This window comes from Adiantum capillus-veneris, chromosome 5, assembly GCF_014529385.1.
Source record: "Adiantum capillus-veneris isolate H3 chromosome 5, ASM1452938v2, whole genome shotgun sequence".
Taxonomy (NCBI): Eukaryota; Viridiplantae; Streptophyta; class Polypodiopsida; order Polypodiales; family Pteridaceae; genus Adiantum; species Adiantum capillus-veneris.
In genome coordinates, this window is record NC_140935.1 from 82,325,143 (window position 1) to 82,352,829 (window position 27,687).

General features: G+C 45.5%; 1 protein-coding gene across 7 annotated transcripts; it reads left to right on the forward strand.

Annotated features, from left to right (window-relative positions):
• Nucleotides 1-930: 930 nt before the first annotated feature.
• Nucleotides 931-27,125, forward strand: LOC147457608 (oxysterol-binding protein-related protein 1B-like). 7 transcript variants are annotated; one of them, XM_086512481.1, is made up of 11 exons: nt 933-1,274; nt 1,855-2,384; nt 2,637-2,750; nt 2,865-2,996; nt 3,229-3,319; nt 24,536-24,987; nt 25,305-25,460; nt 25,621-25,788; nt 25,866-26,237; nt 26,463-26,576; nt 26,651-27,125. In XM_086512481.1, exons 2-11 carry the CDS (start codon nt 1,890-1,892, stop codon nt 26,801-26,803), a joined length of 2,247 nt encoding a protein of 748 aa, XP_086368607.1. In that variant the 5' UTR covers nt 933-1,274; nt 1,855-1,889; the 3' UTR covers nt 26,804-27,125. The 7 variants fall into 7 exon arrangements, with proteins under 7 accessions (XP_086368606.1, XP_086368604.1, XP_086368607.1 ...); XM_086512480.1 differs by having other exon boundaries at nt 931-1,274; nt 1,787-2,384; nt 2,637-2,996; XM_086512478.1 differs by having other exon boundaries at nt 931-1,274; nt 2,637-2,996.
• The last annotated feature ends 562 nt before the right edge of the window (nt 27,126-27,687 follow it).

The following is a 27,687-nucleotide window of genomic DNA, read 5'->3' on the forward strand; positions in this document are numbered from 1 at the left end:
ATGTGGAGCTTATGAAGTTAATGAAAAATGGTTGTAAGTTGTCCGTAGTTAGAATTAGCACGGACGTGGGCGGGTGGGATCAGGGCTTGTATCAAGCTTGGGTGCTGATGTTAGTCGAGCCGATGCCAATCTGCACTATATGACTTTTTTGGGAATGTTGTGTACTTACTTTTTACGAACATAATCTTGAGTACTTGAGATTACCTGAGATTACTTTACCTCACGACACATGCGCATGTTAAAAGCTGACAAGGATGCTTATACATCATGAAAGCACGTACAGGCAACCTGGTTAAGGCATGTGTCTTGCAACGTCTAGGTTGTGGGTTCTAGTCCTTCGAGGTGCAAGGGCGTGGTAAGAGAGGGTAGTGGAACCGATCCTCATCCTTTCATGCCCTTCCAAGATAGATAGCCTGCGCACATGCATCACCACGGTGGCTGCTCCCGACGAAAAAGGGTTGAGAGCCCACCAATGGCCCGCCACGCCCCTGTAGCTAAGCACCGAGAGACTCACCGACAGTGTACCGACAGCATCAGAACTTCAAAAGTTGTGCGTAAACGGTAACCCCCGGTGCTAGCCGTTCACGTGGAGGGAGCAAGCCTCATTGGCTGTGACGTAGGGACAATGTGCCGGGAGAGGTTGACTTTTGACTTGAATGGCCCATCGACGGTAGTGCTGCAACATGTGCGCAAGGTGCGATAGGGTAGTGAAGCTGGGGTCTCAACCGGCCAGCCATCGGAGACCACCGCATGTGCGCAGGCTAAGAGGCCTTTAGGCCAAGTGTTGCGTTCATGTGTGGATGAAAAATTGTTATAGCCAGAGAGGCCTATGCATTGCATCATGTGGCATGTCCTTGTAGGTAGATTCGGATGATATGCTTGCCCGGCAAAATTGGGACAAACCTGGAGGTTGGTTTCCAATCATTACACATTGGCCTTTTAGAATTGAAAAGAGCAAAAATCTGCAGCGCGAGCGAGAGGGGCGATGGTCGACCGCCGAGGGAATTTTGTGCGTGTGTCAGACGGAGTAACAGATGAGCGTCGCTGACAAGCGATTCTCTCGAAGCGTTTGTGCGCTGCCACTTCTTCACGCAACGAAGAAGAGGAGTTTTAGCAGGAGCGATCCGACGTTGGAATCTGGATTCTCGTGAGAGTAAACCCATAATTAACGCAGACCCTCAGCGCAAGTAGGGCGCCTTCACGGACGATCCCGTGCCTTGATTCTGACGCAATCCATCTATCCCCTGCCTCTACAACAGAGTCTACGCTCAAAGGTACCCGCCCCCTCCTCCCTTACGCTTTCTCTGCATTGAATTTCATTGCCTCCCTGCGCATGAGAGGATGGTACCCTTTCACGTCCTGCTTTGAAGTTCGATTGCTTCCATGAAACTTTCGTATCTCTGCACGTTGAAATCTGACCCAATGAACTTTTTTAATTTCTCTTCATTCATCACAACCTGTGTCAGTTTTCCTACCGAGTTCCTACTTTTTGTCGTAGACCTAGGTAATAACATGGCCCAGCAGGATGACCGTTTCTTTTCAATTTTTGTGGTTTAGAGTGTAGGGCCTCTGCTCGCATCTGTTTTTATAGATTCACATCTGTTAGATGGATGCCGCAATATTTGAGCTTTTCATTTTAGAAAGCGTCTGTTTTCATAACTACATCAGTAATACATGTATCAGCCAATTACAGTTACTTATTGGAGTCGCTTACACAGTGGCGCTCATGTTTTTCCTGCGTTTTTTCCTGCATTGAGTCGCTCCATTTTGTCCTTGTGTTTGGCAGCTTGGTGACACAGTTGCCATTTTGTATCTCAGTTTTATGTATTGAAGCAGCTACTTGCCTTCCTGCAGTGGTTTAAACTTTCAAGTCTCTTTGGGAATTACTTATGTATATGTATGACCTCTGCTGCATTTCGTGTGTGGGCATGGAGAGTGCAACGGGGCAAGAATTAAGATGCCCAAGCGTGCACATGCTAACTCAATCATGCAATCCCCACAAAAGCGCAACAGGTAACCCTCGAGCTTCTTTGCTATCATCACCCTTGGTTGATCATCACAAGCCCTCATCTGGCAACCATAAAGATAGTATGCCCCAAGGAAGCCCATCCAGCCCATCCCAAGCTGAAGTCTTTGAGCCTCATGGAAGCGTTGCTGGCATTCTGTACAAATGGGTCAATTTTGGCAAAGGCTGGAGAGTACGGTGGTTTGTTTTGAAGGATGGTGTTCTATCATATTACAAAGTCCATGGACCTGATAAGATTACTTTAAGCGATGAAAAGTACACCACTTCAAGAATTATTGGAGAAGAATCTCAAAAGCTTATTAAAAAACAGAGAAACATTCACCGCCCTCGCAAATCATTTGGAGAAGTGCATTTGCAGGTTGGCCTTTTACTCTCCAAGCTCGTTCTCATAATGGATGTTTTTGTTAGATGAGGCACTGATTGTTAAAGGCTAGCTCAGTGTACGAGATGAACACAGATAAGAGTGATACACCCCCTTCCATAGCTGAGTGTCTTTATACATTCAATCATAAAGGGTATTTGCCCTTGTCCAATTGCATCGCATCATGCAAGTCTGAGTAGTCGTAGTTGTCCCGACAATTATCTGATACGTATCTTTCATGCGTGTCAGGTGGCTTCTATACGAAAGAGCAGCTCAGATGACAAGAAACTTTACATATTTACAGGAACCAAAACGCTACATCTTCGGGCTGAGAATAAAGATGATAGACGTGCGTGGCTGGAGGTCCTGTTTGCTGCAAAAGATTATGTTCAAGGAGGTGTCACAAAACAAGCTAGTGCACCGCCTTCTTTTCAGACAGAAGTTTCAACTAAATTACTCAGAAATCGATTGCTGCAGGAGGGAGTAGCAGAGAGTGTGATTGTGGATTGTGAGGAAATTTTAAGATCAGAGTTTTCGGTGCTCTTAAAGCATTTGAAGATTCTTGAAGATAATCATATCAATCTTCTTGAGAAGCTTAAGCAATTGGAGGTACGAGAAGCCATAAATTTCTTCTTGTATTGGGCCGAGGCTCATGCTTACTTCCAATCTGTTGGAGTTTGTTTGTGTCTTGTGCACTTTTTTCCTCGTATTTTTAGCTCAATATTTAGGAGATGCATCATAAGCATGAAATGTTAGTCAATTTTCTTGGCTTTAATGTAATTTTTTCTTGTTTTATACTTTTTTGGGTTTTCATTAAAAGTTTTTTTACCCTTTGCCACAGGGGGAAAAGCTGGAGCTAGAGACTACTGTAGTAGATGAAAGTCAAAGTAAGGCTAGTGCTGAAGGTGATGTGCTGGTCGAGGAAGGGCAAGGTAACCACCATGAACCTTGTCTTTTATGTCATTTGATGTGCATTTCAATGATAATCATGTCCATACTACTATTCTCATTAGTCTCTTAATGAAATTGACAGTAGTACCCTTGCCTGGCAATAGTCATGTGTGCTGATCATCTGTCTCGATCACCTTGCCTTCCAATAGCTTTTTTTTCCCATTGCAATTGTATCGATGTCCAGATTTTCTCAGATTGAATATAGTGAAAGGATGAATTCAAATGAAGTTATAGAAAAGTGTGTTAGATGCTAATCCATGGTTGGTCTGCTCCATGTATGCATGACCTGCACCTTTTATTTGTCATCCTGTATTGTGTGTATCCCCTTCTTATGGACCTCTGAGTGCATTGTAACACCTTCAGACCCTCCTCTTATCATGTTCTAATGTTGAATCCCTGCTGGTGGATATCAAATATTACATCTAGAACTTCAGAGGATTTAGCATGCCCCCCTGCTGAGATAGTTTACCTGTTAGATTTGGCCGATCCTGCGGAGCTACTTGTGCCTGAGTATCCCAGGGGGGCCGATCATAGGGATTGAGGGCAGTGTTGTGGCTGTGCCCGGCCTGTGTGAGGTAGTTTCCTCATTTTCGGCAAGTTTCCACCATTGCTTTGTCCACCCTTTAGGGCTCGAGTCTGGCTGTGTCATATAGTTTGCCTCTTGGGGGCCCATGTCTTTGGCATTTTATCCAAGAGCTCAATGCCACTGGTTCTCACCTACAAGGCATAAATTTTACCCTATTTTTAGGGTAGTGAGGTTTTTGGGGAAGGTGAGCAACCTGGCAGCCTTCCCATGTAAAGGAAGGGAGGGGGGGGGGGGGGGTTTGTTCACCCCTTGGTCATCAGTTTTTGTACAAGTTTGTGCATCAGTATAGTTTGCCGGCATTTGGGGTCTCTCTCTCTCTCTCTCTCTCTCTCTCTCTCTCTCTAGGAGTTCAACTCTCATCGTTGAGGTCTCTTGGGATAGTTTCCTACGACGTTAAAATCCTCTTCTTCTTCTTCTTCTGTGTGTGTGTGTGCAAGTTATGTGCATCAGTATAGTTTGCCAGCATTTTGGCTCCCCCCCCCCCCCCCCCCCCCCCCCCCCCCCCGGTAGTTTTGTCTTTGGTGTTTTTTGCTGTCACAAACGGGAGTGCAAACGAATAATCAATAGACTTAAATAAATAGAATCTGAGAGAGAATAGGGAGAGCAGTGTCTAAGAAGATTGACGTAGTACTGGGGACTCGAAGATGGGCTGTAAAGATACTTACCATTGTAAAATGAAATGGGACGGCACCATGTGCCAACGGAAAAGAACAAACGGAACAGATTGACGCTCCAAAACAATTGAATGAAAGAGAGACACTTCACACGAGAAGCTTCAAAACAATTGAATGAAATAGAGACACTTCACATGAGACACGGAGTGGCGTGGTCTCACCCCAAAAGTGCACTGGCCCCAAACTGTAGCGCCCCTTTCGGTATTTCTTGATATTGCTTCAACAAGGTACAATTGGCAGCACTGCTCTACATCTCCCACGGGTAGTATGCCAAAGAATGAGCCCTTAGTGGATATTTAAAGGCCCTTGGCCATTCAAAAGTAGTTACATGAAAAGCAATAGGCTCTAAAAGCATCTGTTTCCCAAAAGCTAGCGCCCTCGGGGGTTGTCCGTAGTGTAGTGCACGTCAACATGCTATGTAAAACGCGGGATGCCATATCAGCAATCAACAACCCTAGCCAACCTGTAGATCGCCGTCGAGGAGCCTAAACCCTAGTAGAAGAAGAAGAAGTCTTTAGCAACTTACAAATCCCCGCCGAGTGGCCCAAATAACATGATGGGTTAGGATTAATGACGCCAGTTAACTTATCGGACCCCGTCCGATGGGGCCTAAAAATAAAGCACACACTGTGTAAAAAACTGATGTTGTGGCAGCTGTACGGAGCCGGCATTTTGTGCTGGCTTATGGCATGGCAAGCTTTGCGGGCTTCCGCGAATTGTGCTGATAGCTTTTGGGCTCCAGCTTTTTGTCACGTGCGCATGGCTCTGTGTGCCACGTGGACATGCTTCATCGACTTTGAGAGCCAATTTTGCACCTATCCCTAGATAGGAGTGTCTAAAATCCTAGGATTAGTACCGACAATTTTGTGAGCTTATTCGTAGGACCTGCATGTTTGGACGAGTCCATTAGAACCCTCTTGCATAAATGGTTTGTATACACGTTTTGACAGATGTTATTACACTACGGTGGGATTTGGCATGACGTGCATATAGTTTTAGGTTGGAGAAATTCAATGAGCCCTTCCTCGCGTCTATCGGATTCCCCCGTGGCAATTTCACCCAAAAATTGACCTAGTCAAGCTTATCAATAAATCATTATAATGATTTATTTTAAGGAATTTAAATGAGTTTTTGCCCTACCTAAGCCTTAAGGAGTTTATAGCCAGTAAATTTGTCCTGTAAAGGGAGCTAGAGACCTAGCGATCTCACTCATTAACAGCTAGCGCTCCCTCAACTTGGCGTTTTTTGCACCAACACTCAGCCATATTGTTTTTTTGCTAGTACTCGCGAGATTAGCCCCAACGCTTGCAATCTAGCAGATCAGCCCTAGCGTTTTCAGATTTTAGCCCTTTCCGTCACCGGAGAATGGCTTGGATCTGCGTGAGCGAGGTTCCTGTTGCGGTCTAGTACTTCGGCAGCCCGCCTCTCCTCGGCCCATTCCCTTGCCTCATCAAGTGCTCCCATTGCTGCCCATCATCGGCATCGTCGAGATCTGCGTTTTCAGCCCTTCATTCCTCTCACATTGGGAGCGCAATTCAGCCCTAGACCTACCTTTTAGTGGCCATCCCGCAATCCCACATCGAGACTTATCCATAGGTGCATCAAATCAGCCGCGGAGGTGCTTCATCTTGAAGAGTTACCGAGGCGACATTCCCCATTCTAGTCAGTTGAGTTTGCACTTGAGGTATTGCATGTGTGTACATTCCATTTACGCAATCAAAAGCAAATACCACATTGGCAACGGTGTGAGGAGCCCTTGAGAGAGTTGGTTGGGACCTTATCGGGTGTCATTCTCCTCTTCTCTCTCTTCCTCTCTGCCTCTACACATCTCTACCTCGCTCTCTTATCCCCTGTCTTGAGGGAAAGTAAAAGGAACCATCATTCATGCTAAAGCAATCACTAACGCAAGGAAAGAAGTAGAGATTTGTGGAAGTGTAAAAACCTAGATCTTCACCATTTCAACTTCGCTACACCTGACATTGGTATTAGAGCTTTGTGATTTTTCACTAATCCGCTAATCTTTGGAATTTTTTTTTTGTCTCTAGTGTTTGAGTGTGTGTTATAGCGTTTCGTCCAAGGACGCTTCTCTCTCTCAGTGAACTGTAGGACTTTGCCATTGTGCGTAGGACCATGCGCCTTGAGCCTAGGCAATGCAAACGCTGTATACCGGGGGGTTACAATTGTGGTGCGCATGTGAGGGGGTAGTTGACTTGGTGTGACCGCTCGACCACCTCGACATATAGAAATCCTAGCATGGATACGTGTAGTCAACTTTTTCGACATGACAGAACTCATCATTGAAGACATGCATTGGAAACATGAAGATGTTGATTGTGAGTATCAGGATTTGTTCATGGCCTATGACGACAAAGGAGGGCGCCATCCAGATCAACCTATTAGCTTTGGAGTCTTGGCATGTTTGCACAACCATCTCTCCCATTTGCTTGGAGAATTCCATCATTTCTAGAAGAGGCATTGCATCGTCATCGATGTGTACACATCATTGGCAGCACCTCGAGTCCACACCATCTGCATCTTCTCAGCAATCGGTAGCCATCAATTCGGAGCCAAAGGTTGGCAACCACCGCGGGAGTTTGTAGGCATCGTGAGCCTATCTTCGCAGCCATATTTGCTGCAGAGACGAGGATTCATCCAGCGCTTCCATCATATGGCAATCTAGTCAAAGCCCCAAGAGGAGCCTCTATCTTTGAGAAGTTATTTGGCGGTTTCATGAGACATCATATAGAGGACTTGCCATGGTTTGTGGGCATTCCAAAAGACATATCCGTCTTCATCTCCCCATTCGGCATTGCTTTCGCCAATCTGTCCTCGTATGGGTAGCATAGACCGGCTGGTAACCTTCGTGGGCATCGACATTTGCATATCCAGCCTTATGCTGTGCGAGTATCCATCCGGTTTGCAGTTTGGTTCACACGATCCGAGTTCGGGAAGCAAAGGTTGGCTGGTAACCAACAATGGAATTGTTGATCCAAGAGGCGGTCCATTGGTGGTGAGTAGATGTATCGTCACCATCCCTGTCTTTTGGACACAACCCGAGGTAGCTACCGGTGGTGGTGCTGAACCACCCGTCAACGAGGAGTGGGGAGATTGGTCCTAGTTCTACTTAGGCGTAGGTGATCAACCAATCAAGATACCTACCCTCCATATCTTTCTCTTCGATCGGCAATTGAGTGGCGACAACTATGCCATTTGGAAGCGACCAAGCTGGTGGTCTTTGACTATTACGAGCTTGGAGGCTTTGTTTCAAGCAACTTCAAAAGCCAAAGGATCCTGCGGGAGCGAAGTTATGGGAGCGTGTCAATGCCCGAATCTGTTCTTTCACAATCTTGAATATTACACAATCAGTTATATCCGATTGATGAAGGGCGCAAAGTTGATTTGGGATAGGTTTTCTTCACTATGTGATTGAGTCTCTCCAACGAAGCGGATAGCCTTAGAGGTGCAATTGAGGACCTTGGATGCGAAGCACTCCTTCATGAGGGGGGTTCACATCAACAAGATACAAGAGCTGCCAAAGGTACAATAGAAAAGGGTGAATTGGGTGATTATCTCGTGTGCAACCACGAGCAGACCTCCTCTCGGGAACGAGCAGTGAATGAATCTTTGATCTATCGTGACAGATCTCCTTGTAGACAAACTCCAATCGCATACTGCTCACCGAATGGGCACGGGTTGCAATCTGCAAGTGCAACCGGTGCATGTGTAATTACTTCGCCTATAGTAGAACTGCTATTTTCTAATAATGGAAAATTTTTTAAATGATTTTTAAGAATTAATGTGCACATATGAATTAATGCATTCATAGTTACAGGACAAAACGTGCGGAGTTTATGACCGTTAACCTGACATAGAACAGAGCGTGTAACAGACTTGGACACTCCAAGTCAAGAATCTACCGCGACAGCACCAAATAACCACTTCAAAACAGTTCATAGTTCACAATTTATTCGACACTAACCCGACAGAGTTCCATGCCTAGAGATATTGGCCCCGAAGACTGGCGCCCCTTTCGGTATTTCTTTTTGTATTAATCTGAGTTAGAGTGCGGGCAGGTGCTCACACTCAGTGTAAGGTACAGCGGAATGAATGTTGTTCTTTCTCAAGATGAGTGCTCGTACTGTGCTCAAGGTTCCTTTTGTTCTTATGGAAGGGAGAGCCTTCCGTTCGTAATGAGAGAGTGCAATGATCACAACAAGTGAATGGACATTGTGCGTGAAAGTGTATGAGACTGAGAGATCGAGAGAGAAGAGAATACGACACCAGAGACGTTGTAAAACCCTCCTCCGAAGGCCCCACTCTTGTTGGCGAGAGTGGTCTACGATTGATTGCACAAACTGGTACAAAGTGGATGCATGTGACTGATGCAAGTCTAGGCTAGATGGATTTCGACGACGGGGATGACGAGACCGATCTAAGGGCTGAAAATAAGGGTTCTTGTCTTGCTGTCCAAAAACGCCAGGGGCTGAAATCTGCTGCTGCTGAAAACGCAAGGAAAAATGCTGGTTTGCTGGTCTTTACTTGCTGAAATTTTGCTGCTGTGATGAGGCTGAAATTGCTATGGAAATGGGGCGACGGCTTGCTGAGAATGCCAACGGCTGAGATCTGTGGCGATGGTTGCTAGGATGAAAAATGCTAGGATTGAGAGGACTCGGCAATGAAGCTATGGCTGAAAACGTCAAGTTCTAATCTGTTGGCGATGAAGCCTTGCTGATGAAAACGCTAGGGGATGCTTGAAGGAATCGCTCAAGGGTTGGTCTTGCTGAGAGAGAGGGGAACCTACTGCCTGTGGCCTGTATTCTCCTTGCTCTTCTGCCAAATAGTGCTAGCCTTGGTTTGCTTATATGTTATCTTACCCAGTTTGTGAAACCGGCCTGTTCAATCCAAAAAGGGCGGTAGACCATAGTAACAGGGAACGGCCGTTTTTAGGTCTCTGTTCCCCGTTCCCATTCTAAGTTCCCGTTCCGAATCCCCGTTCCGTGTTTCAAACGTGAGTAGCCGTAACAGGGAATGGCATTTTGTGGCAGTTGCCGTTCCGCGTTCCCGTTTTGGTTTCCCGTTCCTGGTAACCATGCGGTAGACTTTACTTCAAACCTTGATTTAGCTTTCACCCATTATTAGTCGTCTATTTTACCTGTGCTATAATGACACAAGAGAGGGGAATGGGATACAGATGCTAGAATGCACCTGTATGAGAAGACCGACACCAGATTGGCCCCTAACTTAGGCGCCCCTTTCGGTATTTCTTTATTGTTTAAAAGAGGGAATAAACGCTGTGGTTCTTTCCAAGCTGCCCCGCACAACCTTGGCTGAATTTTGACTGTTCTGGCCTGATTTCGGCAGCATAATTGTACTAGAACCCTTCACGGTCAGTATTCCCATGCATTAAATGACTTTCCTGACGCATACGGGCACTTTGCAAAACCTGGCGAGAATCTGCAGCACGCTGAACTCTCTGTTTTCAGCCTTGAAAATGCGCCAGATCGCCTGTACAGCGGTCCCCTTGCGTCCCCGAACGTCCTGGGGGTATTAGGGTCCGTTTAGGGTCAAAACCCTAAACCTGCAAAAATACACAGCAGGCTGTAATTTACTGTTTCGGGCTCCGTTTCGCGTGCCGGTCGCATCCGTAGCAAGTCCTCGAGCTCACGCACCTGTAGGGCTACTTGCCCTTTGAATCGGACGAGATTTCGAGCGTGAAACCTCTCCGAATCACCTGTACCTGTGGGGGATTAGCTGCTAGCTAATCCAGTACCTGTGCAAGAGGCTCTTGCCTCGGCAATCGCGCATGAACCCACACAACTGTACATTGGTCAAATGAAGAGCCCACTAGAGGGGCATAACATACTGCCAAAGGGGAGAGAGAGGGCAGTGCGTAGCGTGCAGGGCATCACTCCTGGCACCGCACTGTGCATAAGAGGGAAAGCAAGCACTCCATAGCTCTTAACCTGTGACAAAATCAGCAAATGAGCCCTTCTTTCCTTCAAATTCAGCGCCACCTTCTCTTGCATGAGGAAAGTGCACCAGACTGTGCCACTTGGCACATTTACAAGCATTTTCCCGTTTTGGGGTTGCCGCCTAAAAATTTCCCAATCGGTTGCCCAGTTGACTTCACGGCAGAGTAAGAAAATGTTCCCCTTGTCATTCCGGAGGTAATGACGCAAACACATTTTCAGGTCCCAAAATAGCAGTTCCCTAAATTTTAGGAGATACTGGCATTGTATCTTACTAGGTCATCTGACCCTCTTTGTACACTGCGGCCACATCCAGAACTGAATTGTAGCCTCTGTAGCAAAGGATTCCACTTTGGCTAGTCAATGACCCCACTTTGGCTAACCATAGTCCTTGTCCAAGCTTAGTGCTCTCTTGCCCTCAGGCCTGGACTCCCTCTGGACAGTTCCACACTAGCTATGCAATGCAGGGCAGTTAGATTTCCGGAGGGGTGTTTCCAAAAAGTGAGTAAATAAATAATAAGAAAGAAATCAACAAAAAGGATAGATAGTAGTCACACGTTGGTGACAGTTTTCCCTACTCAGTTCCCGACAAAAGTCACTTAAAATAATAAGTGAAAAATGTCAAAAATAGGGAAAATAGGTCAAATACACTGGAAAATTCCTCTGAAGGATTCTGATGGATTTTGATGGGAATGCTTATGATCATGCTGTGTGCAACCAGAGGATATGCATCTTCACTAAGTGCTTGGGCATGCACGGTCTGCGAACAAACTCACAAAAGTGTAGAATACTTGCTAATCTAGACTGATTGGACTGACGGAACCCTTGTTATGAAGTAGCTTGTCCACGGACACATAGGATTGGATGTGTCATGCGCCATCCCCTCCTTTTTAAAGTGAGGTACTGGTACTGAGCTGCATGGCTTCCTTGTAGTCTGCCAACAACGTTGGGTAGTCCTTGAAAAACTCTTCGTCGACCCACACCGCTTCGTGGGTTCCTCAATCCTTGAACTTCAAGAAGTATTGTCTCACTTGCTTCTTCAAACCATGTCGAAACCGATGCAACAACACTTGCTCCGGCTCCATGACTTCAGCTTCATCGATGATCTCCGGTTCTTCTTCTTCCGAAATGTCCTTTGGAGGTGTTCCCTGAAACACTTTCAACCAAGAAACATGGAAAACGTTGTGCATTGACCATGAGTTAGGCAACTGCAATTTCATTGAAACCTCATTGATCTTTTTAATGACCAAAATGGACCATACATACGAAAAGACAACTTTGGACACTTCTTTCCAACTTGCTTAAGATGTTGCTTCATGATTCTTAAATACACCCAATCTCCTTCCTTGATCGAAACATCCTGACGATGCTTGTCAGCCTGCGTGAATAAGATTCCTGAGCCTTGCTTAGCCGAAGCTTCACACTCTCAGAAATCTCATCCAACGATTGACTTTCAGCATTTGCATCAGGCATTTGACTGACCGAGCGAGTCAAAAGTGATTGGAACGGACGGCCAAAAGCTGCCTCATATGGAGTTCGACCAATGGCAGAAGAAAAAGAGTCAATCAAAATAGCCTGGACCAATGGGAGGTTGAAACCGGGCCGTGGGGTGGTAGGCGTGGCTTTCACCCGAAATTCTTTACTTTAGACACACACACAAAGCACTTTGCAAAGGAAACCTGCGACGGGAATTAACACTTAGTCACACACACGGCTCGGAAGCTAGAATGCTCCGAGCAGACCTCGACAACTTGTAGGCCCCAAAATTGGCGCCCCTTTCGGTATTTCTTTATTCTTTAGGAGGGTAAATTACAAAGAAGAGTCCCAGGAATCCTTTATCTGTATCGAGCTAGATACCACTTGTTTTGGCCAAATTTCGGCAGCATAACAGCCCCAAAACTTGCGCGAAACCAATTCCCCTGCTGGAACTCTCTTCCAGTGGCATAAACCCTCTGATTCCTGCCCAAAAACAGTAAATTCAGCACGCTGTATTTACTGGTTTTTGCCCTGTTTTCAGCCCCAAACAGTCCCCTAACTGTCCTCTGCCAGTGGGGGTACGATTCCCAAAGGTTCTGGCGTCCGTATGGCTGAAAAACAGTCAATTTACAGCGCATACACAGCGCTGAAAACGCACGTGTACAGTGAGGTTATGACCCTCACTAGTGCCTGCTTTGGAGTAGCAGTTAGGCTCTTGTCTCAACACAAAAGCATGAAACCACACAACTGTACATCAGTCAAATGAAGAGTCCTCTTGTGGGGCATCACATAACTGCATGAAGGGGAGAGAGAGAGCAGTGTGTAGTGTGCAAGTCATCACTCCTAGCACCACACTGTACATAGAATGGAAAGGAAGCACTCCATAGCTCTTAACCTGTGACAGGTTCTCAATGAGGCATCCCCCCAACATAAATCGAGCGCCCCCTCTTCTGCCCTTGACCTGTAATGCATCTGTGAACAAATAGATGCAACAAGGGGAAGATTTCCATGGCTGCCATAACTTGCGTATCGTTGAAAACACAGCAAAACAGCCCTGTAAACACGCATCGGATGCCTTCCAATGCTGAAAATGAGCGCCTTGGTCCTAGATAAAGTCATGGGAAGCTCAAAAATGGGAGAAATGGTTGAAAATCACAGTTATCAGCCTACAAAACTGCTCCAAAAAGTCAGTTACGAGTTTTGTTGTCCCAAACTTGGTAAATTGGCCAAAAAGTGCCACTTGACACTCATGCATGCAATTTCCCGCATTGGGCTTCCTGCTTAAAAATCTCTCAACTGGTGCATCAGTTGACTTTGCAGCAGAGTAGTAAAATGTTCCCTTGGTCATACCGAAGGTAATGAGGCGAACACATTTCACAGTTCAAAATAGCAGTTTCCTAATTTTTAGGAGATGCTTTCATTGGGCTCCCACTGGTCATTTGACCATCTATCCTCATTGGGACCGAATCTAAAAGTGCAATGTGGCCCAACTGTCGGATACTTCTGTTGGTGATCCCACTTTGACTTTATGCCTTTATTGAGTTCACTTCCTAGTATCCACCAACTTGCTAAGTGTGACGAGGGGACCTACATGACCTTGAACTGAGCCTAGACATCCTTTTACTTTACAAATTCCAGTGCCGACCAACTTCCCGTCTGCGGGTGAAACTACCGTTCACATTGGCCATACAATGTCTGACCATTTGCAACTTCAAAAAGAGGGTCTCAAAAATTAAACAAAATTCATTGGAAAGAAACCAACAACGAAGGTTAGCAGTTGCCACGTCCTCGTGACATACCGCCCTCTTGAAATCGCAAACGTCCTCGATTGCATACCATAAATACATGCAACTGATGATCTTGTGTTGTTAGCACTCTTTTATCATCGCATGTATCCGCAAGAAAGGTCGTAACACATAGATACAAATGACTTAATGAGACCTTCATACTTTTGTCATTTCCATCTATTACACTGAATTCATATGTACATTTGATATGCTAGCTCTATCATTACCCCTCCGTTGCACACATTGGGTTGGGGCATACGTAGGCTGTAATCCAAAGGCCTCAAGGTAAAGCTGCAATACATTTGGTGACTCTGATAGTTCATACTCTTCCATCCACTTTGCATCCATAGGTGGATAGTTCTTGAACTTCACCACATAGCATCTTGCAACCTGTCCCTTAACTTTTTACCTGTGCAAGAAGCTCTTGTCTTTGCAAACTAGCATAATTACACAACACTGACATACCACCCACGACCAAGCAAGCTCAAATTTCAAGATGATTTACCAGTGCGTCGTAGAATCAAAGCAATCGCCTCAGAGAATCGGCAAGCAGCGTGCCACTTAGCAGACCCACATCACTTCCGCAGGAGATCTAGTGGCCAGCCTACCACCGTGAGACCTCTCCCTATCTCATCTTGGTTCATACTTGCAAACCCTAAAATCGCAACAGAAAATCAGCCCTAATTTGATCACTTTTTGGTAGGCTGAACGTGCGGAATTTCCTGTCTGTTCTGTGAAGAGGAACCCTCTTCCATAATGCCCTTTTCTTTGTTGGCCATAGTGTAACCCCGTGTTATCCAAACGGGTTAGTACCCTATCGACTTCCCTTTCATGTAGTTCCCACGATGCAGAAAAAATGAGAATATCATCCAAAAAGATGAACACACATACACCTACCATATCGCCGAAATGACCTACCATGAGACGATTAAATGTACCCACGGCACTTGTCAATCCAAAAGGCATAACAATATACTCCCATTGCCCTCGCTCGGTGCGAAAAGCGGTCTTGAAGATGTCGCCTTTGAATAGCCGTACCTGATGGTATTCAGTCTTGAGATCGACCTTGTTGTCCCATTGAGCCTATTCAGGATATACTCAATGCGAGGCATCGAAAATTTGTTCTTGACGGTCATCTTGTTCAATGCCCTGTAATCAACACACAAACGAGACGAACTATCCTTCTTGCAAACAAACAAAATAGGAGCAGCAAAAGGACTCTCACTAGGACGTATGAATCCTCTAGCCACCAACTCTGTGAGTTGTCGCTCTAACTCTTCCTCCTGTGTTTTGTTCAAACGATAGGGAGCCTTATTGACAGGCTGTGCCCCCTCCATAAGCTCAATGCGATGGTCCTCCGGTCGCTCGGGTGGGAGACGGGGTGGAGGATTATCCTGCAAAAAGAGATGCTTAAACTTGGTGAACAAATCTGAATGGTTAGTTGGAGCCTAAATGCTCTGGGAAACTGGAGCAGCATAGATGAATGCCGCTTGTGCTCCTCGTCGTAATTCACGCTTTACCTGCACATGAGAGATGGGAGGCAAAGAATGCAAGCTCTCCTTAGCATGAATGATGAGGGAGGAATCCGTTTTGGTATTTAATGTGAGAGTGTCAGCCTCCCAATCAATGAGAGGGTTATGCTCACGAAACCAGCTTATGCCCAAAAGCATATTACATCCTGAGAGAGGAGACACAAGAAATTTCCTATGGAAAGCAGCTTGTTGAACGGTAAACATCACATCAAGGCACTCTTTCGTGATGAGAGAGTCCATACCAGGAGCGAAGCCAGAAACCTCGAGAGGAGATTTCTGACTAACCTCTAGGCAGGCTCTCTCAACAAGAGAGGCACTAATCACATCATGCATATTGCCTTGATCAAACAATATGACCCTTTACATGACCATAACACTTCATGAGAGACTCATCAATGTGTGTTTCCGAGACATGAGAAGATTCAGCTTGGTTCATTAAAGTGCTTGTGGTTGCTATGGCTGCCTTTGGTTCTTTAGGTGGGGCTGTCTTAGGACAAGCCTTCTTAATGTGACCTTTGACGTGACATTGAAAACATCTACCTTCCTTAGCATAAATCACTTGTTCTTCAGCCGTGATCTATCCTCCTATAATTCCTTGTGCAGCTTTTTCATCTGGGGCTAGCTTAGGTTTTGCAGGTGCTTTAGCTTTACCCTTAGATTCATTGTTAGAGTTCTTTTCCGAGGAATCAGAGGAAGAAGAGCTAGAATTCTTACCATTTTTACCATTCTTACCGTTCTTTCCATTCTACGTGGTCTGAGAATTTTGAGGGGTTCCTTGAGAAGTCTTGTTTTCCTTAGGCTTTCCTTTGTTGTGCTTCATCTCTTATGCGAGAGCAAATGCTACCTCCTTGTTGAGATCGATTGGATCAAGTACCTCCACATCATACTCGATATACTCGTCCAATCCATAAAGGAATGTCTCCTTGCGCTCCGCATCCGACTTGCGTAATTGAGTGTCGAGCTGCAAAACACGATTAGAAAAAGATATAACCGGCATACCATTTTGCTTGAGAGCGCGCCAATCGTCCTTTATTCGTGCGAGGTACTGAGGTGGCATAAACCGTGCCTTGAGCTTGTCTTGGAAATCAGCCCAATTGAAGGAAAGGGGCGTGAATTCGTGTCACGTGCACATGGCTCTGTGTGCCACGTGGACATACTTCATCGACTTCCAAAGCCAATTTTCCCCTTCTTCCTAGATAGGGATGTCTAGAATCCTAGGAGGATTAGTACCGGCAATTTTGTGAGCTTGTTCGCAGGACCTACATGTCCGAACAAATCCATTAGATTAGGTTTTCCAGTTTGGAACCCTCTTGCATAAATGGTTTGTATACGCGTTTTGACAGATGTTATTACACTACGGTGGGCATCTGGCATTATGAGCATGTAGTTCTAGGTTAGAGGAATCCAACGTGCCAGACTGCACGTCGATTGGATTTCCAGGTGGGCAGATGTGCGACAATCTGACCAAGTTTGGACCAATTTTTAATAAATCATTATTTGTTGGAAAACCTGGTGGACAATTGCCCTACCTCAACCTAAATTAATTCATAAGGCCTATGCCTCACCTATAAAGGGAGTAGGAGAGCTCCCATTTGGAGACAAGTTGCAGAAGATTGAACAAGCGCTAGCAGGAGACTACAGATCAGCCTAGCGTTTTCACATCAAATCAGCCCTAGCGTTTTTGGCAAGAAGTCCCAGCGTTTGTAGGTTTCAGCCCTTGTGCCAGCCTTAGCCTTGCAGATTAGCCAACGTTTTCAGTTTTTAGCCCATTCCGTCGCGAACGGTGCGAGATCTGCTAACGCTGCCTATTCCCGTTGCGGTCCGGTACTTTGGCAGCCCATCGAGCCTCCTCTCGGCCATTCCCTCGCCGGCATCGAGTGCTCACATTGCTGCCCATCATCGCCGTCATCGAGATCTGTGTTTTCAGCCCTGCTCTAGGCGAGAGATTTGCTGCGTTTTTCCTCGCAGATCTGCGATTTTGCAGCTGTCATTCGCCCCTTTATTCCTCTCACATTGGGAGCGCAAATCAGCCCCAAATCTACCCTTGGTGGCCATCCGCAATCCCACATCGAGAAGGATCCAAAGGTGCATCAAATCAGCCCCGGAGGTGCCTCTTCCCGAGGAGTTACCGCGGTGATTTGTCGTCGTCAAGTCATTAGAGTCTGCATTGAGGTATTGCATTGTGTATACATTCCATTTACGCAATCTAAAGCAAATACCACATTGGTAACGGTGTGGGGGGCCCTTGAGAGGGTTGGTTGGGACCCCATCGGGTGTCGCTCTCTTCTTCTCTCTCTTTCCCTCTCCCTCTACACATCTCTATTGCATTCTCTCAACCCCTCTCTTCAGGGGAACATAAAAGGAACATTCATTGAAGTATAAATCATTCACTAGCGCAAGGAAAGAAGGAAAGGATTTTGTGGAAGTGTAAAACTAGATCTTCACCATTTTTATTCCGCTGCACTTGACATTGGTATCAGAGCTTTGAAGATTTTGCACTAATCCGCTAATCCACAACAAGTTTTTTTCTCTCTTGTGTTTTTGGTTGTGTTGGCAGCCCTTTGGTGTATACTCCTCCCACTCTTGGAACAGCAGGCTTGCCATTGCGCGTAGAGCCGTGCGGCTTGAGCGTCGGAAAATAGCAACCAATCGTATACCGGATGTTGCATGCGGGGTGTGCCGACGAGGGGGTAGATAGTCTCCCGAAGATTAGTTTGCGACCTTCCTTGAACCAAGAGGAGAAATCCTTGCATGGTCAAGACTCGTAGCGGTATGAATACCTCCCCAAATCAAGAAGGCGAGCAAGAGCCACCTATGGATCCTCCAAGCCCTCCCCCAACTCCTCCACCTTCGCAATCAAATCCCATGGATGCTATGATGCGCATGATGATGGAGATGATGATGCGGCAAGATGAAGCTCGGCGACAAGAGCGTGTGGAAGCGGCGGAGCGTGAGGAGCGTCGATTGGCGGCCGAAGCCGAGGCTCGTAGGCTGGAAAGGGATTCTATGCGTGATCTCATCACCACCTTGGCGGTGCGACCCGATCCCCAATCTTCGAAGCCCGATTACAAAAAGCTTGCCAAGACCATCCCGGAGGCAACCATTGCTACACGGACGACCAGTGATCCAATTCCTAAGAAGATCACGTTCAATAAGTATGACGGTAAGATAAATGCTATTGTCATTTACTCGTGGTTGCATCAATTTACATCCTATTTTGCGGTTGTTAGAAAGTCTGAAAATAACAAGGTTCTCTTGGCTTCCATGCATCTCACGCATGATGCCATCACTTGGAAGGATGAATGGATGGAGAAGCAAGAGGTGGCCCATACGGCTGCCCATGCCGAGTCCTACCTCGTTCCCCCTCTCGAGCTTAGTTGGGAGGAGTTCGTGGAGGATCTCAAGACTCGCTTCCTCCCTTCACAATACTTGAAGCGTTTGAAGGAGGATTTTCGGGCTTTGTCTCAACAAGGTAAACCGGTGATGTCGTATGCTAACCGTGTGTCACAGCTAGGTGGACAATTGCGAAAATCGGATGAGGAGAGGTTAGAGGCTTTTCTCTTTGGATTGGACCACTCGATCAAGTTTGACGTGGAGGCCGGTGATCCAAAGACATTGCAAGAAGCAATCCGCTTGGCTCAACTCCAAGAGATGAAGCACAACAAGGGTAAGCTTACGACGGCCTCAGGTAATGGTACTTCTTCCTCTCATGACTCGTCTAAGGAAAAGGACAAGGATTCTATTGGGAATGGTAGCCATAAAAAGAACTCTCTTAGTTCTTCTTCTCGATCTAATTCTCCATCTCGATCTCAATCTAAGGGCGATAACTCTAAGGATAAGGGTAAAGGAAAATTTGATAAAACCTCAACTCACACCTGATGAAAAGATTGCCCAAGGAGTTTTAGGTGGTCAATTAAGTGAAGAAGAACAAGCATTGTATGCAAAGGAACATAGGTGTTTTCATTGTCATGTAGTCGGTCACATGAAAAGGGAATGTCCTAAGAAAGAATCTAACAAGGAAACCTCTACTGCGTCAACTTTTGCTGCTACCCCTCAAGTGAATGCTATGAGTGTGGTAAAGCAAGAAGCTAAGCAGGAAGGGACTTTCGAAGAGGATGAACTCATAAAATGTTATGGACATGTTAGTGGTCAAAAGGTCATTGTGGTGTTTGATTATGGAAGTTCTCAAGATGTCATAAGTGAATCTCTTGTGAAATGTGCACGTCTTTAGACTTCTCCCATCCCCACCCTCCCGGTGCAGGGGTTCTCTGAAGGCATGGACGCTTCGATTTTTCAAGAATGTGATGATGTCAAGTTGATCATTCAACAAATCCAATTCACTCGTCGTTTTGTAGTCTCTAAACTTGCAGGATGTGATATCATTTTGGGTATTAAGTGGTTTCGCATGTTCAAACCCATTATCGATTGGGAGAAGCTCATGTTTCTCATCAAAGATTATGTGTCGCAGCCCGTCCTCATTCAAGGCGAGAGCGGTATTCCCTCTCTCCCTCTCATCTCTCATATCCAGGCAAACAGAGAGCTACGTTGAGGAGCCCAAGCGGCGGTCATCTATGTCAATCCCACATCAAGGAACTCGGGTATTCCTGACAGGTATAGTGAAGGTTTTGTTAAGGTCAATTCGGTGTTTTCGCAGGATCATCATTCCCTTACACACCCTCCCTATCGATCTATGGACGTTCTCTCCGACCAATTGCATGACGAGGAACATGTAGGTAAAAATTTTTCTCCATTGGATAAAGAGAAGCCAAAACCAGGTGATTTCTCATTTAGGAGGCTTCGCCCTCCCAAGGTACGGTCTTTTGGTTTACTAGTTCTCTTTGTTCGTAAGAAATCAAACTCATTTCAGTTTTGTGTGGATTTCAGGGCACTCAAGTCAAGGATGGTCAAATTCCGGAAGACGAGACCTCACATGGCCGTTCCTTTGGAGCGTCCATAGGAGGCACAATGAGTTTCCACAGTGGACCTATCGAGTTGCCGCCACAAGGGTGGACTTCCAAGGAGCAATCCAAAAGAAGAACCACCGGAGATCATTGTTCCACTCAAAGTCACCAAGTCGAAGTGTTTTCTAATGCTTCCATTTCAGGTTGGCAATAAGAAAGAAGCGAAGCAATATTTCCTCAAATTCAAGGATCGAGGAACACATGAAGCGGCGTGGGTGGACGAGGAATTCTTCATCGATTACCCGGATGTGCTAGCCTAATACAAGGAGGCCATGCAGATCGGTACTCGTACCTCACCTTAAGCAGGAGGGGATGTCACGTGCACATGGCTGTGTGCCACGTGGACATACTTCATCGACTTTCAGAGCCAGTTTTCCCCTTCTTCCTAGATAGGGATGTCTAGAATCCTAGGAGGATTAATACCGGCAATTTTGTGAGTCTGTTCGCAGGACCTGCATGTCTGGACAAATCCATTAGACTAGGTTTTCCAGTTTGGAACCCTCTTGCATAAATGGTTTGTATACACGTTTTGACAGATGTTATTACACTACGGTGGGCATCTGGCATGACGAGCATGTAGTTCTAGGTTAGAGGAATCCGACGTGCCAGATTGCGCGTCGATCGGATTTTCAGGTGGGCAGATGTGCGACAATCTCACCAAGTTTGGACCAATTTTTAATAAATCATTTTATGATTTATTTGTTGGAAAACCTGGTGGACAGTTGCCCTACATCAACCTAATTAATTCATAAGGCCTATGCCTCACCTATAAAGGGAGCAAGAGAGCTCCCATTTGGAGACAAGTTGCAGAAGATTGAACAAGCGCTAGCAGGAGACTACAGATCAGCCTAGCGTTTTCACATCAAATCAGCCCTGGCGTTTTTGGCAAGAAGTCCCAGCGTTTGCAGGTTTCAGCCCTTGCGCCAGCCTTAGCCTGATCAGCCAGCGTTTTCAGTTTTCAGCCCATTCCGTCGCGAACGGTGCGAGATCTGCTAACGCTGTCGATTCCCGTTGCGGTCCGGTACTTTGGCAGCCCATCGAGCCTCCTCTCGGCCATTCCCTCGCCGGCATCGAGTGCTCACATTGCTGCCCATTATCGTTGTCATCGAGATCTGCGTTTTCAGCCCTGCTCTAGGCGAGAGATCTGCTGCGTTTTTCGTTGCAGATCTGCGTTTTTGCAGCCATCATTCGCCCCTTTATTCCTCTCACATCGGGAGCGCAAATCAGCCCCAAATCTACCCTTGGTGGCCATCCGCAATCCCACATCGAGAAGGATCCAAAGGTGCATCAAATCAGCCCCGGAGGTGCCTCTTCCCGAGGAGTTACCACGGTGATTTGTCGTCGTCAAGTCATTAGAGTCTGCATTGAGATAGTGCATTGTGTATACATTCCATTTACGCAATCTAAAGCAAATACCACATTGGTAACGGTGTGGGGGGCCCTTAAGAGGGTTGGTTGGGACCCCATCGGGTGTCGCTCTCTTCTTCTCTCTCTTTCCCTCTCCCTCTACACATCTCTATTGCATTCTGTCAACCCCTCTTCAGGGGAACATAAAAGGAACATTCATTGAAGTACAAAGCATTCACTAGCACAAGGAAAGAAGGAAAGGATTTTGTGGAAGTGTAAAACTAGATCTCTACCATTTTTATTCCGTTGCACTTGACAATTCGTCGGCTTCCTCTAGGTGCGTGGCTAATTGTGCCTCTTGCCATGCGTGGTACCAATTGATGGCATCACCGTCAAGGTACATAGCTGCCGTCAAAACCTTGCTATTTCCTATCTTCTTAGTTGTCGCAAAATAAGCATTAAATTGATGCAACCAAGAATGAATAACCGTAGCAGCCATCTTACCATCATACTTACTGAAAGTCAACTTCTCTGTGACTGGGTTGTTGGAGTCCGCATCCTGGCTTGCGCCACTTGAGGAACTACCAACATCTTTGGCAGCAGGTTCAGACTTCGAGGCAAGAACTGTCGAACCAATTCTTGAGTGCGTAGTTCTCTTTGAATCTCACGATCGGCCTCCAAGGCCGCTCGTCTTGCTTCGGCTTCTTCCTTTCTTTGTGCTTTTCTGTCTTTTCGTTCATCGCGCTCGCGTTCCAAGGCAATGCGAGTCGCTTCTTGCTGTTCTGGTTTTCTTTTTAGGTGTGCCATCGCAACGCGATTCGTTTCTTGTTGTTGTGCCAGCATCTCCAACATCGACTTGACCATCGCCTCCATAGGATTTGCTACAACTCGTGGCGTAGATGGGGAGGGGGGAGGGTCGGAAAAACCTCCTGGTGGGAAAAATTCTTCGTCGCCTCTATGCACCTAGATCACTGTGTAGCCATCTCATCCTTTCGAAACTCTTGATCCACTGGCAACAGTATCTAGTCATCTCATCCTGATTGACATCTTGATGCACTAGAATTTCATTCACTTAGGCATCACATCCAAATCGCACTGATCTCTAACGGATGTGGAGATGACTAATGACGTGGCAGTCCGTACGGACAATGACGTGATAGTGCTGTACGGATTTTCCACATTTTGCATTACTGTGTTGATGTGGAGGGATGTACGGATTTTTTTGAAATAATGCTAGTAGCTTTTGCGATTCCAGCGCTAGCTTTTGGGGACCAGAGCTTTTGGGGTTGAATGCTTTTTGAACTGATTGCCTTTGGGGCTCTGCTTTTGGGCATCCCTTGTAAGTTTATAAGAGCCCTTAGGCCTCTCACTCTGTTGAGCATCTGGACGCAGAGTCTGAGAGCAGAGAACCCTCGGGAGTTGTACTTTGCAGTGATCAATAATAAAGAAATACCTAAAGGGGCGACAGTCTTTGGCGTGCTTTTGGGCGCGGAATTCCGCCATGCCGTGTCGATTCTCTCTCTCTCTCTCTCTCTCTCTCTCTCTCTCTCTCTCTCAAAGTTCAGTGGTTTTGAAGTTTCTGCTCGTCTTGCTTGGAGTGTCCAAGCTTGTAACAACATGTGCTACATCTGAGGGGTCATACTGTGACAACTACTGATTGGAATCCATACTCCTTAACTGTCAGAGGATCTCTATCCTTGATCTCTATCGACATCAAAAAATAGTTCACCTATAATAAAGTTCTATCTCCCTCAGCAAACCAAAGTCGCGGAAAGTACCGTGTCGTACAGGCATCAGGCCAATCTGTTGGAAAATATGAAGTCGTTGCAGCTCGCAAGGTATCCAACAGTCACTTTGGTAACTTATCTGACTTGCTCTATATGGGAGGAGCTAGTGGTACATCTGGCTCTACCTTTGTACTATGGTGAGAATCACTGTCATCTGCAACAAGTGCATTTTCCTCCGTAGCTTGGGGGACAGGAATAGGAGAAGAGGGTTCATTAACCTCAAGAAGTGCCATCTCAACCACTGTCCTATTCTTCGGCTCCACAACTCCATTCTTTGAGGGCAATCCGGTATTCGCAAGTTCTCGCTTACCTTTCTCCAATCAAATTGTCTTCAACATTTAGTTGCTCTTCTTCTCCACGAGTGCGTCAATACTTGAAGAGGCCAAATGCCTTGGACTCGTGTTGTAGAAAATATACCCAAGTAAAGCGGCTGAAATTGTCCACCAGCAACATGAAATAGAGAGTTTTGCCAAGGTAAGGAGCTTGCATAGGTTTACAAAGGTCGGTGCGAACCAACTCCAAAATGGCAATACCTCGGCGTGTAGCATGCTTCTGAATAACATCTCGATATTGCTCCCCACGAATGCAAGTAACGCATTTTCCCTTCTTACTCCCAACATCTTGTAAGCCTGTAAGCATCTGCTCATGAAAAGCAAGCCGAAGAGCATCATTGTTCAAATGATCACATTTGTAATGCCAAAGATCACATGTAGGTATCCTGATTGTTGAAGAAAGAGCATGGAGCCTGTAGAGTCCATTCTTGGTTGCTTGGTTGGGTTCTGCAGGTTGGCTAGGGGAGTCCTAACCCTCTTGGTCTTTAGTGATTGACACATCAGCAGTTCGTGACATTTTTTCCCTATGGTTTGTTGTTGTGTTATATTTTCACCATGAGTTGTGTGTTTTTGTGATGCCTATCAGTGGATGTAAGCCTACGTGGTTACGTAATAGAAAGGTTATGCCTGGGTTTGAGAGAGAGAGAGAGAGAGAGAGAGAGAGAGAGAGAGAGAGAGAGAGAGAGAGAGAGAGAGAGAGTTTTGAAGAGTTCTTTCTAACATAATGTTCGCACCTTTTCTACTAGGAGCAAGTGAAGCAGACACAGATGATGAAAGGGATGTTTCAGGTGGACTTGAAGGAGAGTCTGAAGAGGATGACAATGTTTTCTTTGATACAAATGAAATTCTGTGTTCAGACTCATTATGCTCATCCTCTACTTTATCTCGAGAGGATTCTGTGACTTCTTGTGGAGAGCGTGGTGAAAGTTCCTCAAGTTTGGATGAAGCCTCAGGTAACTCAATGGAGCTTGTTGGTTTTGGCTACCCGCATGTAGAAAGACGGAAGAGGCTTCCTGAGCCTAAGGAAAGGGAGCGAGGCGTAAGTTTGTGGTCCATGATCAAGGATAATATTGGCAAGGATCTTACAAAAATATGTCTACCTGTGTATTTCAATGAGCCCCTGTCCTCTCTCCAAAAATGTTTTGAAGATCTAGAATATTCGTATCTTCTTGATCGAGCGTGTGCGTGGGGAAAGCAGGTATGGTTTAGTTCTTAGCAGTGAAACACTTCTTTTCTGGATCAATTTGTTACTCAAAAGATACTATTGCGTGTCTGCAAGCTGAGGTGTATTACCCATGATTGTGCGTCTGCAAGATGAGATGCGTTATTTACGAATACTCGTTTGTGTGTATGTGTAGACTTGAGTGCGTGCATGTGTGCTTGTTTTGATTTTCTATTTTCATTTTCTTGCGTACACACTCGAATCACATTTGTTTTTAATCATTTTTTTACCTTATATGCTTATGCACTTGGCTGTCTATTAACTGACATTCTTGTGAGGTTGTTATATGACAGGAAAACAGGCTTATGCAAATTTTGAACATTGCTGCATTTGCAGTGTCAGGGTATTCTTCAACTGAAGGTCGTGCATGTAAACCATTCAATCCTCTATTAGGAGAGACTTATGAAGCAGATTATCCAGATAAAGGTGTCCGTTTTATTTCTGAGAAGGTTTATAACTCAAACAATTTTTGCATACCTTTTTTTTTGAGTCTCGTTGTATCAAGCTAGAACTGGAATGCCATAACTAAGGAAAAAGAAATATTTTCCTTACAGTCAATAGTGTTTTTTCCATCACCATAAATCGAAAGGATGTTTTTGCGGCTTGTAGGTTAGCCATCATCCAATGATTGTTGCATGCCATTGTGAAGGCAAAGATTGGCTTTTCTGGGGAGATTGCGATTTGAAGAGCAAATTCTGGGGCCGCTCCATCCAGCTAGATCCAACGGGACAGCTTACTTTAGAGTTTTCCAATGGACAGCGCTTTCAATGGAGTAAGGTCAGATTTTGGTTTCAGGCTTCACAATATATTTTTCAAGTGGAGAACTCATATGCACTTGATTGGTTTTCTTGCAGGTGACCACAGCAATATACAACTTGATTATTGGGAAGCTGTATTGTGATCATTATGGCACCATGCGCATACAGGGAAATGGTGATCTGTTTTGTAAGATCAAATTTAAAGAGCAATCTATTTTGGACCGGAATCCACACCAGATTCAAGGTTACGTCTACGACAAAGAAGAGAACAAGCTTGCTTCACTCTTTGGAAAGTGGGATGAGGCTGTTTATTTCGTTTTAGGAGATATAGCAATACGAGGAAAAGCCTTTGATCCTATGTCAGAGGCAACCCTGCTTTGGAGAATTAACAATCCACCAGAGTTTCCGACTCGTTATAATTTGACTAGTTTTGCCATTACGTTGAATGAGATCACCCCCGGGTTGCAGGTAATAGTTTTTTTGTGTTGGTTGTAGGACTTTATAATCAGTTTTTTGTGTTAATATTCATATATATAGTAGTTCCTTGTGCCGAAGTCTCATGTTGATGCATGCATGGGTGGAAATGGTGTAAGGACCTCAATTGTTATGGTGTCAATTCTGTGTTTATGCTTTCCAATGCCCGATAATGCATACCACGCTTTCTGTAAAGACGGAAATACTTTCTATGTATAGGAAATGCTACCCCCAACCGATTCAAGACTAAGGCCTGATCAAAGGCATCTGGAAAACGGAGAGTTTCAACTGGCAAACGCAGAGAAGCTGAGACTTGAGCAGAAGCAACGACAGGTCTGTGATTGCCTCTTGTTTTGAGTTGTGGTATTTTAGAGCAGTCTTTGAATGCAAAAAGGGCATTTTTGCAGGCAAGGAAACTGCAGGAAAGAGGGTGGCAGCCACGCTGGTTCTGCAAGAATGATGGCAACTTTGTGTATAGGGGCGGATATTGGGAAGCTAGAGAACAAAAGAATTGGTCATTATGCCCGGATGTATTTGGAACAGATGCGATCAGTGTGTAGTTTACCCAGTTTCTGGTTTTGTCAAGGGAAGTCAAGACCAGATGCAAAGAGATTACCCAAGTTCTACCTTAAGTGGCCAGAATAGGCATTGAATTCTTGTGTAAAGCATTCATTCTAATTCAGGCTAGTACCACTTGCTTGTGATCAAGCCAAGGACCACAAGCTTGGTTTGTGATGTAAATCCCCTTCCTTGTGGACAAGAACTTCTAATGAATCAAAGCCACCAAGGAAAGACTTGGTATAGAGCATTCTTATGAGCAACTAAAAAATTTCCTTCTGTACATGCTTTTCCAGATGTGAATGAAAGCTCAAGAGTTTTTTCTTTGAACCCCCCCCCCCCCCCCCCCCCCCCCTCTCCCCGCCCAAACCAAAAATAAATAAATATATATTGCTGCGGCGCCACTTTGGCTTTTGAAAGGACACATTCGTATAATGGAACATTGGGCGGTTCCTTGAGGTTGGGCTGAACATTATGATGTTACAAGTTGTAGAGATGGGCTTTTCGCAATTTGTTCGATGCTACTTCATTCCATGAGTAGACTAAGTTGCCTCGTGATGCTAGAGAACATAGCCCCACAATTGTAAAGTCCCATGTTTGAATGTGGGTGTTCGGCTACAGCCTGACAAACAGCATGGCACATCTACAGAGCGTTTGTTTTCAGCTTTTCACATAAAAGAGTTGGAGGTATGCACTTGTTGGATTGTTAACACTTAAGTATCCCTTCTTTGCAAATTTAAATGAAATGGTAGAGGAAATCCAGAAAACACCTCAAGAAAACTTATAAAATGTCAACCAAAGTACTCATAAAAATAATAACTCTTCACTGTTTTACACAATCTTAATAGTAACGACACATGAAAAGCACCTATGCGAAACATTTGAT